Genomic DNA, 17,184 nt, shown 5'->3' on the forward strand with positions numbered 1-17,184 from the left:
AGGGATGGTCTTTTTTGTTGAACAATCAATAAAGCTACGGTGTTGTACTGTGCCCGTATCCGTGTACGGTACTGTGCACTAAAGGAAGAAAAATGGAGCGGCTGAACCTCACTGCCTCCTTACCGGAGGCTGTAAACATCAAGTGACCTGAAAACTGCGATGGGACGTGAAAGACAACATGGAGAGACAAGAGGGCGCCACGTGTGTTCTTCCATGGCAGCAGCAGCATCATCGCAGGCAATGAGGTTCAAATGGGCACAGGAACTTTGAGGTGGACCCACGAGTGTTTGAGCCACAGCGGCGTGCAATCGGCGACCTCTATACGCTTGGCGCAATCCGCACCGTCATTTCACGGAGCCCTTGTCCACTCGACGAGTGCGACGACGCCGTCCCACCATCATTCGGCGCCTCGTGGTGACATCACAACAGCAAAGCGACAGGTGTTGTTTATTCATTTCTTGAGGCAATTCGAGGGCCCGGTAAAAATCGCGTTGTGATACACGCACACACCGTCAACATATACTACACCGGTTATAAAAAAAAAAGCAGGGGATAGAAAGGTGGGGGAGCGGACCCGACCACAGGTATTGTTTAAAAGACGTCAAGCGGACCGGGGGTTTTAAATGCAAGTCCATGCGGACACCAACATCCGAACGATTGTACCAATAAATCCTGAACCTTCTGGAAGATTTCAGCTCCCGCTGGTTTGGATCAGGGTGATGTTGGGGCAAATTCCATTAATTGGGAAAGGTGGCAATCTTGTGGGAATGTCCTCGCCAGAGAAGAAACTTGTCGCTTCCATGTTTTATTTTCATCCGACGTCCCATTAGCGAGATCCAGAGCGTGACGGACTCATATGGAGTCGGCCTCCTGTAATTTTTCTGGTCTCATTCTCACCACAGGTGAAGGCAGAGCCACACATCAACGTGCCAATGGGGCCACGGTTGAAGTGGTGGGGCCACGGTTGAAGTGGCGGTGGCCACGGGTCATGTGGCCTCTATGTATTTTCCATGTTGAAGGCCGATTGCCCCAAACATTGCCCGTCATATGCAGTGTCACTGAATAACGTGTGAAACATACTGTAGCATATACAAAATTGTATTTTCTTCATACATTAAATACAAAAAACACAATAAACATGAAATGCGTATAGGACATTTATAACTCTCTCAATGACCAAACTTGTATTTTATGAACACACTTATACGAGCAAAATATGACAAAAGTGTTCCAGATTTCAGTTTCAATTGAGACTGAAATCCGGAATCATTACCCCCTACTGACAGACTAATAATACCCGCTCGCAGGCCAAGTGCTGATTCACCTTGGGGCCTCGCCTGGTATAGAGGTCGTGGGTTAAATCCCGACGCCTGTATATCTGGAGTTTGCATGTTCTCCCCGTGACCGCGTGGATTTTTCTCTGGGTCCTTCGGTTTTTCCCTCCACATTTAGAAACATGCGTTTAAAAGTATTTGGCTGCTATATATTTCTGCGTGACAAGCCACTTTATAGCGCTTTCATTTGTGGCCCGGTCGTTCCTGAAAGAGAGCTATACAGCTGAGTGGGCCTTACCTGGTAAAATAAAAAGAGATTAGTTTTGTTAGTTTATTTTGTGCCACAGGGGGACAGCTACAGGGGGGGGGGTGCCCATTAAAATGGTCGAGATGAGATGCAACTTAAGGCGCTTGTGACTTCCCAAAAATATTATTTATGGCAGGTTTTCACATCTAAACATCCCGGGTGGCATTGAAGCCAAGAGCTCCCACCCTAGGTGAGTAGCTACGAGAGCGGTGCTGTGCACGGCGACACACCACTTTCTCCATCTGCCTGACTTGGTATTTTCTTTTTTGTTACTTAAATAAATGTTAATGTTTCGTTTTGTGTACGCGTGTATGTACACCGTTTGGGGAGCGGTGGTGCAGCAGTTAGCGCACTACGAACTCAGCCATCTGAGTACGTGGTGTGGGGTGTGTATAACATCGCAAAACTGGGGAGGACAAAGGCAGCCAGACGTGGGGCTGGCCACACAACCACTTCTGTGCCATGCCGGCCATCATAGGTGCTACCCGTTAACAGCACTTGCCCCAGCAATCTGTTAACGGCGATACGGAGTACCTTTGTCTTTTTGTGCAATTGTGTGCTTCTGTGTGCGACGCATGCGACGATGTGCATGTTTGTGTTTGATAAATGTACATCCGCAATGTGTGTGTGACGCGTATGATGCGCGTGTGTGACGACGGTTGGAACAGAGATTCACGCACTGCCCTATCCACGCGGCGACCTCTCCTCAACGTCTCGAGCCTCGGCGGAGAGCGCCGCGAGGTTCGACTCCAACTCCGGCTTTCCAGGGACAAACCCCCCCCCCAATGCCCCTCCCCCCAGGCCCATGGGGGGGGGGGGGAAGTCGCTCCCCTCCCTCACTCCACGCTCAGGAACTTCCTCTTCTTCGCCGTGTTCATGTACGGTCGCCAAGGCCACTCCACCTCGGCGGTGGCCGCGTTGTCCAGCGTGCCCAGTTTAATCTCATAGACTGCGCGACACACAAAAGCAAAGATCCCCCCCATGCAGCCTTTAACAGACGGCGTGGGAAAAGCGCTGTTCGTGTGTTAGCATGTAGGAAAGCCAGCACGGCACACCAAGGGGTGGGTGTGGGTGGCCAGCATTACGTCCGATCATCTTTGAATTTACACATCGCATCCGGGGTGGGGGAATGCGAGTCGGGTCACGGTACAGCGAATGCGACCAGAGCAGCGACCCCACCGACTCAAGTTCCGATCCGCTCTACAAGTCACCCGCGGGCCACCTAGCCCGAGGCTAGACTCTTACATTCAGCCCATCATCCTCTCAGGGGTCGATAAAATTTACAACTACTTCGTAGGGAAGTCCACAAGGAATGTGGAATTTCCACCGCCTCTGCAGGGGTGTAAAGTGGAGACGAGTAACAATGTGTCAGGCAGACTTACGCTCCATCTCGAATCACGGTCCCACCTCCTTCAACTCGATGTCCTTGCCGTCGCGCTTGTAGACGTTGTGCCTGTTGGGAGGGGGGAAGGGGGGCACAGAAGTCACGGGAGGGGTCGCGGCAAGTCACACGGACGGCGCTGGACTCTCATTACGTGTCCTCGCAGACGTTTGCCAGTTAGAGGCCAGCGGCCACCCTGTTTAAAACTGCGGATGCATTAGCAAATGAACAACATTACGCGCCTTGAGCTTCAGAGATGGCGTTAAATAAAAACTCTGTGCTGTTGCTCGAAAACTAAAGTAAAACGAAACTATTTTTATTTTACCACTGAGCTATGTAGCTCTTTTTCACATAAAAATGTATAGCAGCAAAATACTCGAAATTCAAGTTTCTAAATGTGTAGGGAAAAACCCGGAGGACCCGGAGAAAAATCAAAGTGACCAGGAGGAGAACATGCAAACTCCGAATATACAGGCGGACACACAGCACCTGGCCCAAAAGTCTGCTCACTCTTTCCCATTCCGAGACATCTGCAAGTTGCCGGGTGGTAGGTGTCACGTTCACCGCTGAATCTCGGTACGCGCGAGCGGCTCGGCGTTAATTTTATTTATAGAGGCGTAGCGCTGCTGTTTTTAAAAGGCGTTGCCCTCACCGCAGAGAACCGTAGTGACACGACCGGCACTCTATGGAACATAACTGTGCCACACGCCCTCCCGCATAGTCTTATGGGAGCAAAAGGTATGTCTTCAGGTCAGAAGACGTACTTGAGTTTTTCTTACGGTTCCGTTTCGACGACGTATATGTACATCATGGAAATGAGAAAGGTTATAGCCTATACGAGGGATCTTTGTGCTTTGGGGATGGGGGAGGAAGATGTGGGTGAGACTGGCACGGTGCCCGCACGCACCGTCTTTCCGAGTCGCGACGTGAAGTTGTGCATCACGAGGTGTTGGAATGCCTCGGACATCATGTCCACGTCCGGATGTCGTGCCGCATCACCACGCTCGAGAGTGTCAAGTACACCGTGGCATCGTACCACGTGTCACATGAACAGCATGCCGGAAAGTTAGACACACCACAGGTGTCACACAGACTGTACTGGAGAGTTAAACAGACTGCCCTTCCATCTGCGGCATCATACCACATCACACCACATACACAGTTAAAACACCACAATTCCATGTCTGCAGCGTCATACTACACACCGCACATCGTACGCACAGCTAAATACACCTCCATCCCCGTCTGTTGCACCGCATCACACACGTCACACCATGCATCACACCGGGGAGCGGGAGCGGAGTGGCTATCTCATTACACTACAAATCCGGTGACCTGACTTCGATTTCCGGTGTGTCCAAGCATCGACAGTGGGGAGACAAAAGGGGCCAGATGCGGTAATGACCACACCACCCACCCCGCCGTGTGCCCTGCCGGCCTTCGTAGGTCGCTCGACAAACAGCACTTGCCCTGACAGCCTGTTAAAGGCTACACGGGGGAGCTTTGTCGACTGCGGTGCGTGCGCGTGCCTGGCATACCGCGGTGCTCATGCAGGACGATGAAGTCGTTGACGGCGTTGGCGCAGCACGCCCACACCAGCGCCTGCAGCTTGTGGCCTCCGTGGTTCATCGGCTGAGCGTTCGGCAGGATCAGCTTCATCTCCTGCGGTGGTGGTGGGAGGGTGGTGGTGGTGTGGTAACATGACAGCAAGCGGTCACACGCCGAGTCCGCTCTTCCCACCGGCGTCCGTCCCGGCCACGCTGCTTTCGCCCCCCCCACTTCCCCGCCCCCCCACTGTATCCGACTCGGGTTGTGTTGTTTGTTTTTTCCATTGCGGAAGCCGAGCCGAGCCGTGCCGGTATACGGGGTCGCCAAACCCCATGTTGGCACAACTGGGATGCACCATTGGAAAAACTTTACTATTTTTATTTTACCAGGTAAGGCCCACTGAGCTATGCAGCTCTTTTCCAGAAGCGACCTGGCCACAAATCATAGCTCAACTAAGTGGCTTATCGCCATGTGGAAATTTATAGCAGCCAAATACTCTTAAACGGACGTTGATTCTAAATGCGGAGGGAAAAACCGGAGGACCTGGAGAGAAATCCACGCGACTCCTCGGAAAGAGGCACGCAACTCCAAATATACAGCAGGCATCAGGGTCAGGATTGAACCTGCGACCTCCTGTATACCAGGTGAGGGAGTTAACATCTCGCCACAGTGGCGCCCCCAATGGTACATCTTTCCGTGACCACCGACCGTGCGTAGTGCTACAGTAGATACATTTTCGATGAATGGAAGGGATCGGTCATCGCGAAAAGGCGGACTGAATCGCGAGGAATGAAGTTGACAAAAGCTGCATGCACCAAACCAAAGTGTCCAACGCTCCACCACTTACGACCCCCCCCCCCCCCACACAGCCTCCACCTTTCATCAACAACCAGATTTCTTCTGGTTAACTCAACGGATGCGAGTTGTCTCACACTGCACAAGCCCGATGATTGGTCGACACGACTCGTGTGAGGTGCAAGGAACTGATTCTAAAGCCGATAGAGAACACGTGTGTGTGTGTGCGGTAATTTAGCAGTTAGCATGCTGCCCCACAAACCTAGTGACCCGAGGTTTATTTCCGTTCATGGCCAACACCAGTGGCGATTATCTGAACTGGTCCTGGGCCTCCCCTAGATCAACTCAGCCTCAAACGAGTACCTAGTGCGGTGTTTAAACATCATTACCAGAGAGATAAAGGTGGCCAGTTGTGGTGCTAGCCACCTACACCCTCGCAAACAGCACCTGTCCCAAAAACCTGTTAAGGCTATATGGGGGACCTCTGTCTTTGCGCGCTTGTACACATGCAATACACGAGGACCCACATTCCTCGTGTGACCCCAAACCCTGTAGCCCCTGTGACCCCGTGCCCGCACCTTGATGAACTGCTTGAGGAGGGAGCTGGGGTCGCGTGAGGTCGTCGCCATGATGTGTGGGTCCTTCACGCCGGCTCAGCGGTACTCGTCATCCATGTGGCTGCTCACTCCTACTGACACGGGGGGGGGGGGTGGATAGAAAGAGGTGGTAGATGGGGCAGGGGGGACGGAGAGGGTAGGTTATCATTTGCCATACTTCACCGTGCAGGTGAGTGAAGGTGTGTGTGTGGGTGGATGGATGGAAGGAGCGACCAGGAATGGTTGATAATATCACTCTGCAGTGATCGCGTTGATTTTGTGTAGCGAGCTGAGCAATAATGAGACCTGGATGAGTCCCAATTGCAAGAGTGGGTGGGTGATATGGCAGGTGAGTGGGTAAATTGAGTAAAATGATGAGTGAGTGAATGAGTGCGTCAGTGCATGTTAAACCTCTTTGTTACAGCACGTAGCCAACCGTGGTAATCGGAAGTGTGACAAACTAACCACAAAAAGTAGTTCTCAAGAAATGAGTTTGTCAATCTAGACGATGATTTAAAAGTGCAAAGCTCCAGTGGCTTCCTAATATTGTAAGGAAGACCGCTCCAGAAGGAAGACTGCTCCAGAAGCACACGTTATGTGGTGACCACGGCCTTCATTTGACATTCCACAAAAATTTACGCCAGCCATCACACACACACGGCCGACTCTTTTTCCACGTTCACGCCACGGGATTTTTCAAAGTCCACTTGGGAAGCAATCGCCGTGCAGTATTTACGGTCAACGCAACTGCGGCATTAAACCCATTAAACCGGTGGGGGGGGGGGGGGGGGGGGGTTGAGGGCCCGCCGTTCTCGAACCGCGAACCTCCGCGGCAAAACACGGTGCCACCGCTTGGCAGGAAGGACCGACGGCGAGCCGGGGATGCGCGCCGACTCGGCGTGTCTAGCGGGCGGAGACGCGCGACGCTTATCCCTCTGCCTCGGGAGTCTCGCGGGAAGGAAGAGAGAGAGAGATGCGAGGAGACGTGATGGTGAGGGATGTGAGATCACCCTCCCCTCCCTGGTCGAACTCCACGGCCTTCTGGAGTTCAAGCGCCTCCCACCGCAGGTCCGTAGGCAGCACCAGGTTTTCTTCGGTGACGACGTCAGGGGGACAGGGGGCAGTGGGTGGGGGGCGGGCAGGGGAGAATTAACAAGGAAGAAAAATCATGCGCACGCATGGATTCATTCGGAAACGCTTTCCAACGCGCGGTTGTCTTCTCGCCTGTATTGTGAGACCGTCTTGTCCCATCTTAGTCCGTCTTGCGTGTCTCATTGTCTCTAGATCCGTCTCTAGTCTGTCTTGCGTGTCTCAACGTCTCTAGTCTGTCTCGCTGTCTCTCGTCTGTCTTGTCGTCGCGAGCCCATCTCTAGATCCGTCTCGCCGCCCGTTACCATCGAGCGCCCTCTTGAGCTGCGCCTTCTCCTCTACGAGGACCTTCTTGGCCTCCTGCGCCTTGCGGTAGAGGTACTCGCCGTGCAGTTGCGTCTCCTCAGCTGCACCACCAAACAAAGACAAAGATCCCCCATGTAGCCTTCGACAGGACTGTCGGGTGCAAGTGCTGTTAACGAGCAGCACCTTTGATACACGAAGGGGGGTAGGTGGCCAGCACCACATCCGGCCGCCTTAATTTCCCCAGTGGCGATGTTTACACAACGCACCAGGTACTCATTTGAGGCTGAGTTGACCAAGGGGAGGCCCAGGAACGGAATCGTCACCAGTGTTGGCCGTGAGCGGGAATTGAACTCGGGTCGCTGGGTTAGTAGTGCAGCGTAGTGCTAATCGCGAGACGACCATAAACAACAACCGCCATTCGCCACGAAGTGGTGGAGATGTCACCACGGCGCTCGTGCCAGGCTACGTGCAGGTTAAGGCCACATGAAGCGTCGAACGCCCGCTGGCAGCAGGAGGTCACAGACAGACAGACCCAGGTTGCCATTGGTTGCTTGACTGAGATGACTGGCCGATGCACCACCTGTGCCCCCTACTGTGCTACACTACCGCTCCAACCTACACAAACTCTCTTGGGCTATACTCTTTGGTTCTTTCGGTAAAGTCACATAGGCATAAAATATAAAATAAATTAAATCACGACATTTCGGGCACAACATAAGCGTCCATCATCAGGTGGGACAAACCACAGCAAGAAACAATTGCCGACGTGGGCAAAAGAGCTGCTGTAAACAAGAGACTATATAGGTAAGAGAAGGGGGGAGGATCAGGGAGGAGAGATAGAGAGGGGGGGTATGAGGAGGGGAGTGCTGAAGAGAGCGGGGCTGGGAGTGGGAAGCTTAAGAAATTAGAGATGCGGAAAGTTAAGGCAACACCATAAAGCAGTTAAGGTTTTACCTGGTTAATAACATTCTTCCAATGATTACTCAATTTGTATCCATCTTCTCGGTTGAAGTTATGTCTGTGTTTATATATCTGGATGGCTTGATGAACAAACCTTTGATAGTAGCCCGAAGGTTTGCAGAGCGGCACCACGATACTCCTAGCGACGTCGTTGATTAATGTCTGTAATTAATATCGATGGTGAATCTCTGTAATTAATATTGATGATTCGATTCCACGAGAACAGATTCCACAAGAATCGATTCCACAACTATTTTAGTAAAGCGAAGTACGCGATTCGATTCAAACGTGTTCGTTCCGGTCTCATCAGAATCGGTATTGATTCTGTGCTGGAGGAATCCAATGAGCTATAAAGCTCTTTGATCACAGATGTGCCAGTAGGGGGCACGGGGTCATAACGTCACAACAAACAATACAAAAACGATAGGAGTGCAAAGGGAATGGTAGCAAACCACTAAAAATAGGTTAAATAAACCATATAAGTTCATACTCTTTGGTTCTTTCGGTAAGAAGTCTCGCTCTCCGTTCCACCCACTACAACTGGCGTCAGAAGTAGCCAAATAGTAATATGAATCGCTATAATGGAGACGCGAAGAAAAACTCGTACCAGGGCTCCAGTGGAAGAGGAGGACGACTCAACACCACTGGGGTTGGCAGCCCCGGAAGGGGGAGGAGAAGCGACGACGGCCGAGCTGCTCACTGCCCGGCCGCCCGGCGGCTCACCATCGTCGGAGTGGGCGCTTCAGGTGGCTCACTCCCGCCTCGCCCAACTCCTGCACGCGGCGGCATCCATCCTCGACGAAATACATCGCGGGTTATAACCACAACAAATATAATCACAATCACTGCGACCATAATCGCCGTAACCACAAATATAATCATAACCACCAGCTACATAACCACAAGTATAAACACTACTGCCACAAATATAACCATAACCACCACAACCATAACAACCAACATAACCACCACAACAACCACAATGATGCTGATACACTCTCACACCATGTGGGTCCCCTTGTCTCCTTGTGTCTCCCTGTGGGTGAGTGGATGGGTTGGCGAGAGAGTCGGTGGGTTGGCAAGAGAGTCGGTGGGTTGGTGAGAGTGTGGGTGGGTGGCAGAGTGAGTGACCGGTGGCAGAGTGAGTGACCGGTGGCAGTGGGTGACCGGTGACTAAGTGGGTGGGTGGCAGTGGGTGACCGGTGACCAAGTGGGTGGGTGGCAGTGGGTGACCGGTGACGAAGTGGGTGAGAGAGTGGGTGGCTGAGTGGGTGGCCGAGTGGGTGGCTGAGTGAATTGGTGAGTGGATGAGTGCCAGAGTGGGTGGGTGAATGGCTGAGTGGGTGGGTGAGAATCAGTATGTTTTTGCTGGAGGAATCCGATGAGCTATGAAGCTCTTTTTCATAGATGCCCAGAGAGTGGCTGAGTGGGTGGCTGAGTGAGTGTCGGTGGGTGTGAGTGGGAATGAAATCTAACCTGCACCTCTGCATTGCAAATCCAGCGAGCTAACGCCCTGCGTGTGGTGGGGTAAAGTGTGGGCATGGCCACTTTGCTCCAACACGTCCGGACCAGCGTGGAAGAGTAGACCAAATACCTCTATATAGCGGCCTCTAGTGGATGCCTTTTCCAGCAGCAGGCGATTCGCCTCCACAACAAACCCGTCCCTCCAGGGATAAAAACACACGGCAGTCTGGGAGTGCCTCTCATCAGCTATGGCTCAACACGAGGGCCACTCTGGAGCCGGTTTCCACCGTCAGCGCCTCATCAGCAGCAGCAGGGCCGGGCTCTGCTTGAAGCAGCGCCGTGAACTCAGCAGGCGTCTAGGACGTGACGGCTGTGGGCCAGGCGCCTCCTCCTCTGTCTCCCCCCACCACCGCCGCCACTGCTGATGTGTGCACACCGCGCGAGGTTCTCACCTTCAGGCTGAGTCGACGTAGAGGAGGCCCAGCGAGCCGCCGCTTCAGAAGATTTCGCGACCCACTGACGGTGGCCGTGAGCGGGAAACCAAATCAGCCGCTCGCCACCCACAATCCACAGCGCGCGCCGCCTCCACTCGCCCCCTGCCTGACCGGAAGTAGCAGCGGGGGGAGGGGGGTGGGCAATGGGGGCGTGAGGGGGGGGGTTGAGGGGGAGCATGGGCGGGGGTTGCCAGGGGGGGCAAGGGGGGTCGCGAGGGGGGGGGGATGCTTGGGGGGGGGGTTGTGAAGGGGGAGGGGCAGGGGGGGAAAGAGGGAGCATGGGGGAGGAGCTTAGGTGAGGGGGAGGAGCTAATGGCTATTACACCACGCCGCGTCTCGCGCCACGTGCTTCCCCTGGCAGTTTGGCCGTTAGGCGTGGAACCGAGCTGTGGGTGAGTGGTGGCGGTGGTGGTGTGAGTCTTTCTATGTGAGTCTGTGTGTGAGTCTCTCTAAGTGAGTCTCTCTGTGTGAGTCTGTGTACGTGTGTGTGGGTCTGTGTGAGTCTGTGTGTAGCAGTGACCCGGTCTCAAATGAGTATCTGGTGCGATGCGTAAACATCGCCACTGGGGAGACAAAGGCGGTCGGGCGTGGTGCTAACCACCCACCCCTTCGTTTACCGTGCCGGCCTTCATACGTACTGCTGGCTAACAGCACTTGCCCCTACAGCCTGTTAAGGCTCTATGAGGATCGTTGTCTTTGGTGTCCTGTATTAGCAGGAGGAGGAGTGGTGGTGTTAATGTTGGTGGTATTAGTGGTGGTGGTGTTAGTGATGGTGGTGTTAGTGGTGGTGTTTGTGGTCTTAATAATGGTGGTGTTGGTGTTAGTGATGGTGGTGTTAGTGGTGGTGGTTGTTCGAGGTATTGTTGCTGGTGTTAGTGATGGTGGTGTTGGTGGTATTAGTGGTGGTCGTGTTAGTGATGGTGGTATTATTGGTGGTATTATTGGTGGTAGTGTTAGTGGTGGTGGTGTTAGTGGTAGTGGTGTTGGTGGTGGTGGAGTTGATGTTGGTGGTGGTGTTTTTAGGGTTCGTAGTGTTAGTGGTGGTGTTAGGAGTGGTGTCAGTGCTGGTGTTAGTTGTGGTGTTAGTTGAGGGGAGCGGTAGTGTAGCGGTTAACGTGCTGCGCTACAAACCTGGCGACCCGGGTTCGATTTCCGCTCACGGCCAACACCAGCAACGATTATCTGAACCGGTCCTGGGCCTCCCCTAGGTAGACTCAGCCTCAAATGAATACCTGGTATGATGTGTAAACATCGCCGCTAGGGAGACAAAGGCGGCCAGGCGTGGTGTTAGCCACCCACCCCCTCGTGTGCCATGCCGACCTTTATAGGTGCTCGCTAGCAGAAATTGCCCCTACAGTATATTCAGGCTATACGGGGGATCTGTCTTTGTTAGTGGTGGTGGTGTTAGTAGTGGTGTTAGTGGTGGTGCTAGTGGTGGTGTTTGTCGCGGTGTTGCTGGTGTCCGAACAAAGGAGCGACGCTCACAACAACGACCTTTGACCTGGGCGGCTGAAATGTAGCACGTTGGCACAGTCATCTCAGTCAGTCAACTCTTGGCACCTGGGTCTGACCTGTGACCTGTCAGTGAGCCTTCAGCATTTCACGTGGTCTCAAAGTGCACCTGGCCTGGCATTTGCTGCTACTTAGTGGCAAATGGCGGTCTTTGTTGTTTTTGTTGTGTTTCGTGTTGTGGGTGAGTGGTGAGGTTGTGAGTCTGTGATGATGATGTGAGTCCGTGTTGATGATGAGAGTCCGCATTGTGACATGACGCGTGTTTAGACATGAGTATTGTCGCACACCATCGGTTTTGTGTGACCCTCACCTGCGTCTCCCGCTCTCCACGCAGAGACCCGGACCGTGCGAGAAACGCAGTGAGCTCTGAGCACCCTACTCTGCAAGTTGCTGCCATGGAGGTACGTGTGGCTCTTCAACTCGTGTGGTAAAATATGGGTGGACGTGTGTTTTCCCCTCGACTTGTGCCTACCTGTCACCTACCTGTATACCTGGATGTGCTTCTCCTTGTCCGCCTGAGTATGTGTATGTCTATCAGAGTGTGTCTCCGAGATCCTGTTGGTGTGCCTGCCTGTCTACGCGTGAGCATTTACAGCACTATTATCTATCCACTGATGAATGAGAATGCCTTCCTCCCTGAGACCTTGCTACCCCTCAAATGCTGTGATGGAATAATCCGCCAAGCGCCGATTTTGTCGCACCATCTCTCTGGTGGCTCTCCTCTCCGATGTGTTTCCTTCCTTGGCTGCCGCTCCGTTATTATTCTTCACTATCAGCCATTGTTGTCCCTCCTTGCCATGGCTCGTCATGCCCGATCCCCAATCACTCTTTAACAATTTGAACAATCCCTGCGTGTGACCTCAAAATCCACGCATCTTTCATTGTTAATCCAAGCATGGCATCTGATATTGGCCAAATATTCCAATGCTGAGAAACGACAACATCTCGGCAGGACCCTCCTGAATGTGGAGCCCAGGATCTCAGAGATGCTGGCTCAGTGCTCGCCTTCTGCACTTGCTCCAACATCTTAATCAAGCCTATGTGGTGGACCTTTGTCTTTGTGTGTGTGTAGATGAGCCGAGCTGGAGAGGCTCGGAGTAACGACACGTCTTGCACCACGTGGAGTGCGCTGTCCTCAGACGGCACCGGCTCCATCTGTAGCAAATCGCCGAAAGGTAAGAACAGTAATGAGGGACGTCACAGTGGCCATGGTAAATAGTGGGACATCATGATGGCCATGTTGCATGGGGGACGTCACAGTGCCTTTGGTGTATGAGAGATTTTATGGTGATTGTATGGGTGATGTCAAGATAGCAATGCTACATGGGGGACTTAATGGTAATCATGTTTTGATTTAAAGCTTTCGTGGCTGCAGGGATTCATATTCTTGGTTCTTTCGGTAAAATCACGTAGAAGGGCAATAATAAAATTATAAAAATATAAAACAATAAAAATCTCACGACGTTTCGACTGCAACACAAGTAATCATCATCAGGTGTGAAAACCACAGCAAGAACCACAGCAAGAAAAATTGAAATTTTCTTGCTGTGGTTTTCACACCTGATGATGATTGCTTGTGTTGCAGTCGAAACGTCGTGAGAATTGTATTATTTTATTATTTTATTGTTTCCCTTCTACGTGACTTTACCGAAAGAACCAAGAATATGGTAATCATGTTGCATTAGAGACTGCATCATGGTTGCCATGTTACATGGGGGACTTCATGGTGGCCATGTTGCATGGGGATAATTATCTGTGCTCTGGCCTCAGTACTGAAACAACATCAAACGCTTTCAGAATTGCTTCTGCGGCCATCTTGAATGCTCTTCCAATATTAGGAAACCACTGAAGCTATCCGCGTTTAAATCATCAAGTTTGACAACTAATATCTATACTCATTCGCTCTTTCGGTAATGTCACCTAGGTAGAAATAAAATAAAACAAATCACGACGTTTCTATCGCAACACAATCAATCTTCATCAGGTGGAACAACCACAGCAATAATAAAATGCTGAAGTAGGTGAGAGAGCTGCTGTGGCAAGAGGTTATCGGTAAGAAAGGGGGGAGGAGCAAGCGGGGGAGAGAGAGGGGAGCTGCGTCAGCGCTAGGGGGAGAAGAAGTGAGGCTGGGGGGGGACGTAGGCGGAGGTAGAAGTGGTAAGCTGAGTATGGGACATGGTGGGAAAGTAAATCTGAAAAATCTACTAGTACCTGGCGCGTGTGATGGAAACAACCACAACCAGTTAAGGCTTTACCTAGTTAATAACATCCATCGAATGATTGCTCAATTTGTATCCATCTTCTCGGTTGAAGTTATGTCTATGTTTGTATATCTGGATGGCTTCATGAAAAAACCTTTGATAGTTACCTGAAGGTTTGCAGAGTACCTTGGTCTCGGAAAAAAACAATATCACGCGAGCCCACAGCGTTATAACAATGGTCAGACACGGCAGAGGTATTGGTTCTGCGATGTTTCAGATCTGCCTTGTGTTCGCTAACACGGTCCGCGACATGTCAATTCGTTTTCCCAATGTAACTGCTACCGCAGGTACAACTCAGTTTGTCGACTCCAGGATATTGCATGTCAGGATGGGATTAGATCACGGATTTTGTGTACTGTATTGAATCGGACTTGGATCTTGTGTTTGTTTAAGATTTTGGAAATATTTTTGGTAACACCTGCTATATATGGTAAAGTGATGGTCTTAATAGGCGTCTCAGTGGATTGTTTCTACATGGTTGGAGAAACAGCTTTGCGAATAATACTGTCCCAGTACCCATTCATCTTAAGAGTCTGGTGTACGTGTTCCAGTTCACTGGCTTGGTGGTGTTGGTTGCAAATGCAGTGGCCCTATGGTGTAGTGGTTTGATGAGGGAATTCTTCTGCGCCGGATGGTGGTGGGAATTAGGTTTTAGATAGGTCTCTTCTCAAACAAAACATCCAGGAATTAGTAGCTTACCATCATTCTCCACTTCCATGGTGAATTTGATGGATGGGTGTATGGAATTTATGTTGTTGAGAAATTGATTCAATGTTGGCAGGCCATGTGGCCAAATGACGAAAGTGTGATCTACGTATCTCTTCCACAAGGAAGGACGTTGGATGCATGTCTGGATGACATCAGTTTCAAATTTCTCCATGAAAACATTCGCTATCACTGGTGATAAGGGGGGACCCATGTGGGTACCTTCATTTTGTTTGTAGAAAGTACCATTCCTGGTGAAGTAAGTGCTGGTTCAGCGTTTCTACTGCTGCATGCATTTTTTTTCCGCCTGAGGACGACCGCTTGTGTTGCGATCGAAACGTCGTCATTTATTTTATTTTATCCATATGTGACTTTACCGAAAAAAACAAAGAGGAAGTGTTAGTAAGGCAGTTCCTAACCAAAGTTGGTACATCAGCATTCAGTCCATGTTGGACCAAGTCTTCAATTATTGCTGAGGTGTCAGGTACAGGAACCTTGGTGAACAGAAAGACTACATCAAAACTGACGAGCAAATCATCTGGGGACAGTGAAATGCCTTTGATTAAAGAGATAAAGTGAGCTGAGTTTCATACTGCTGAGGTAGTCTTGCCCGTGAATGGAAGCAAGGTCTCAGACAGAAATTGGGCCAGTTTGTAGGGAGGTGAGTTGATAGTGGAAACGATGGGTCGAAGTAGAGTATCTTCTTTATGGATTTTTGGAAGACCATATAATCTGGGTGGTCTATTAGCAGAAGGTTTTAGGGAGAACTGCTTGAATGGTTCGATTAGAGAAGTCGAATTGGTAATGATATTGTTTGTTTTTAAAGCCAGGCAGTTGGTCGGATCTTTGTTGATTTTGGTGTAATTGCTATCATTAAGAAGGTCCTGGATTATGTTGCTGAATGTGGTTTTATCCATGATGACAGTAGCATTGCCCTTGTCGGCTGAGAGGATGACTTTGTCCTCTCTATTTTTTAATTTGGTGAGTTCAGAGCGCTCGTCCTTGCTGATGTTATTAATAGGATTCTTAGCATTTTTAAAGATGGTGGCAATTTTAAATCTTGCCACGTCTGTAGGGATGTGTCCCAAGCCTTTGAGGGCTACATCTACCTGGGTTTTTATATCATCCACTGGGATGTGTTTGAGGGTGACAGCAAAATTCAGCCCTCTAGCTAGTACCGATTTTAGGCTATCGGAGATTGTGCTGTTACTCTGATTAATAGCAGTCTTTTTTATGTGTGGATCTGGTTTCTTTTTTGACAAGTTATTGAATTTAGCAATAAGGTTAACCTTGCATTTGGAAGACATTGTTGTGGCAGAAGAAGCAGTCATGTTATCTACAAGGTTCCAATCAGATGCGGACATTTTATCTGTTAATGTTAAGTGTGATTGTAGGAGACATTTGTCTAAATTATCAAGTTCAAGCCGGAGTAGTCTTATCCTCTCTGAGATTAGAGAAAGGCTAGCTCTGAATAAGATCCGTTTAGAGTTGGGTTAAGTGACAGAAGCAGATGTGAGTTTAAATGTGGTCGGTATTATCTTGTTGTCGCGGCATCTCTTCAGAAAGGTGAGTGACTCGAACATGTGAGCCTTCTTGTCTCGCAGTCTGTTAATGGTTCTAACAGATGTGTGGAACCTATTTGCGTGGTTAGTTTATTAACCTTCCCCCACACTGTTGATTAGCACCATTGGCTACATGCGGTGCAAAAGAATTTCAACATACATAGCTGGGATTGGCAAAAACATCCCAATCCTGAAATATTTACCCTATAAATTGCACAAAAGTTTGGTTCACACACCTGTTGTTGTTATTCTCCTCGTGCCTACAGAAATCCTGGCTCACTTTGGCCCTCACTTGACCGACCGCGAAAAGCTGGAGCTCACAGCCATGCAAGAAGTGTGGTACTTTGCGCTCGACAACAAACCCAAGGGATGCAACAGGCATGGATATGATGACGACGAACGTAATTACATTCTGGTGAGGCTCACCACAAAACTACAGCCTTGGGGGCGGTCACAGGGCCCAGAGATAGCGGGGTTTGTGGCTTCTTATTATTGCACCTGAATTACCAACCAGGGCACACACCAACGCGCTTCAAAATCAGAATGTTTAATCCCGAGTAAAGCCCTTTTAGATAAGAAGCAATTTTTCAAGGGAATCTTCGCCAGCAGACAGTATCAAAGCATTCGACAATTACACCCACTCACACACTTACTCACCCACCCCCAGACGCACTCACTTGCTGACTCACTCATTCATTCACCCACTCAATCACTCACCGACCCACTCGCCCACTCACCAATGCACTCACCCGCACACATCTGAATCAGAAGTTTATTTCCCGAGTAAAGCCCATTGAGCTCAGAAGCTCTTTTTAAGGGTGACTCAGCCAGCAGACATCTGAGCATTCCAAATTATGGTTAAAAATAACTTCATAATTCCAAGCAAATTTTTTTGTTAAAATTACATTCGCACTTATTAAACGTTGTGAT

At 50.4% G+C, this 17,184-nt stretch overlaps 1 protein-coding gene across 2 annotated transcripts; it reads right to left on the reverse strand.

Moving 5' to 3' along the window:
- Window positions 1-430: 430 nt before the first annotated feature.
- On the reverse strand, window positions 431-10,282 carry LOC142922502 (U3 small nucleolar ribonucleoprotein IMP4-like). Of its 2 annotated transcripts, none has more exons than XM_076063312.1 (6): window positions 8,864-10,282; window positions 6,912-7,397; window positions 5,884-5,993; window positions 3,870-4,624; window positions 2,964-3,034; window positions 431-2,530 (listed from the first exon to the last, which is right to left on the reverse strand). In XM_076063312.1, exons 3-4 carry the CDS (start codon window positions 5,932-5,934, stop codon window positions 4,451-4,453), a joined length of 225 nt encoding a protein of 74 aa, XP_075919427.1. In that variant the 5' UTR covers window positions 5,935-5,993; window positions 6,912-7,397; window positions 8,864-10,282; the 3' UTR covers window positions 431-2,530; window positions 2,964-3,034; window positions 3,870-4,450. The 2 variants fall into 2 exon arrangements, with proteins under 2 accessions (XP_075919427.1, XP_075919426.1); XM_076063311.1 differs by having other exon boundaries at window positions 6,727-7,397.
- Window positions 10,283-17,184: the final 6,902 nt, after the last annotated feature.

The sequence above is a fragment of the Petromyzon marinus genome, unplaced genomic scaffold, assembly GCF_048934315.1.
Source record: "Petromyzon marinus isolate PM22_M1 ecotype Great Lakes invasive population unplaced genomic scaffold, UKy_Petmar_22M1.pri1.0 PM_Scaffold_1, whole genome shotgun sequence".
Taxonomy (NCBI): Eukaryota; Metazoa; Chordata; class Hyperoartia; order Petromyzontiformes; family Petromyzontidae; genus Petromyzon; species Petromyzon marinus.

Bases quoted from the DNA above. Each gene is read 5' to 3' on its own strand.
- LOC142922502 (XM_076063312.1), bottom strand. From the start codon at position 5,934: ATGGCGACGACCTCACGCGACCCCAGCTCCCTCCTCAAGCAGTTCATC. The intron at 4,625-5,883 runs GTGCGGGCACGG...CCACCACCGCAG, and splicing joins TCCTCAAGCAGTTCATCAAG to GAGATGAAGCTGATCCTGCC.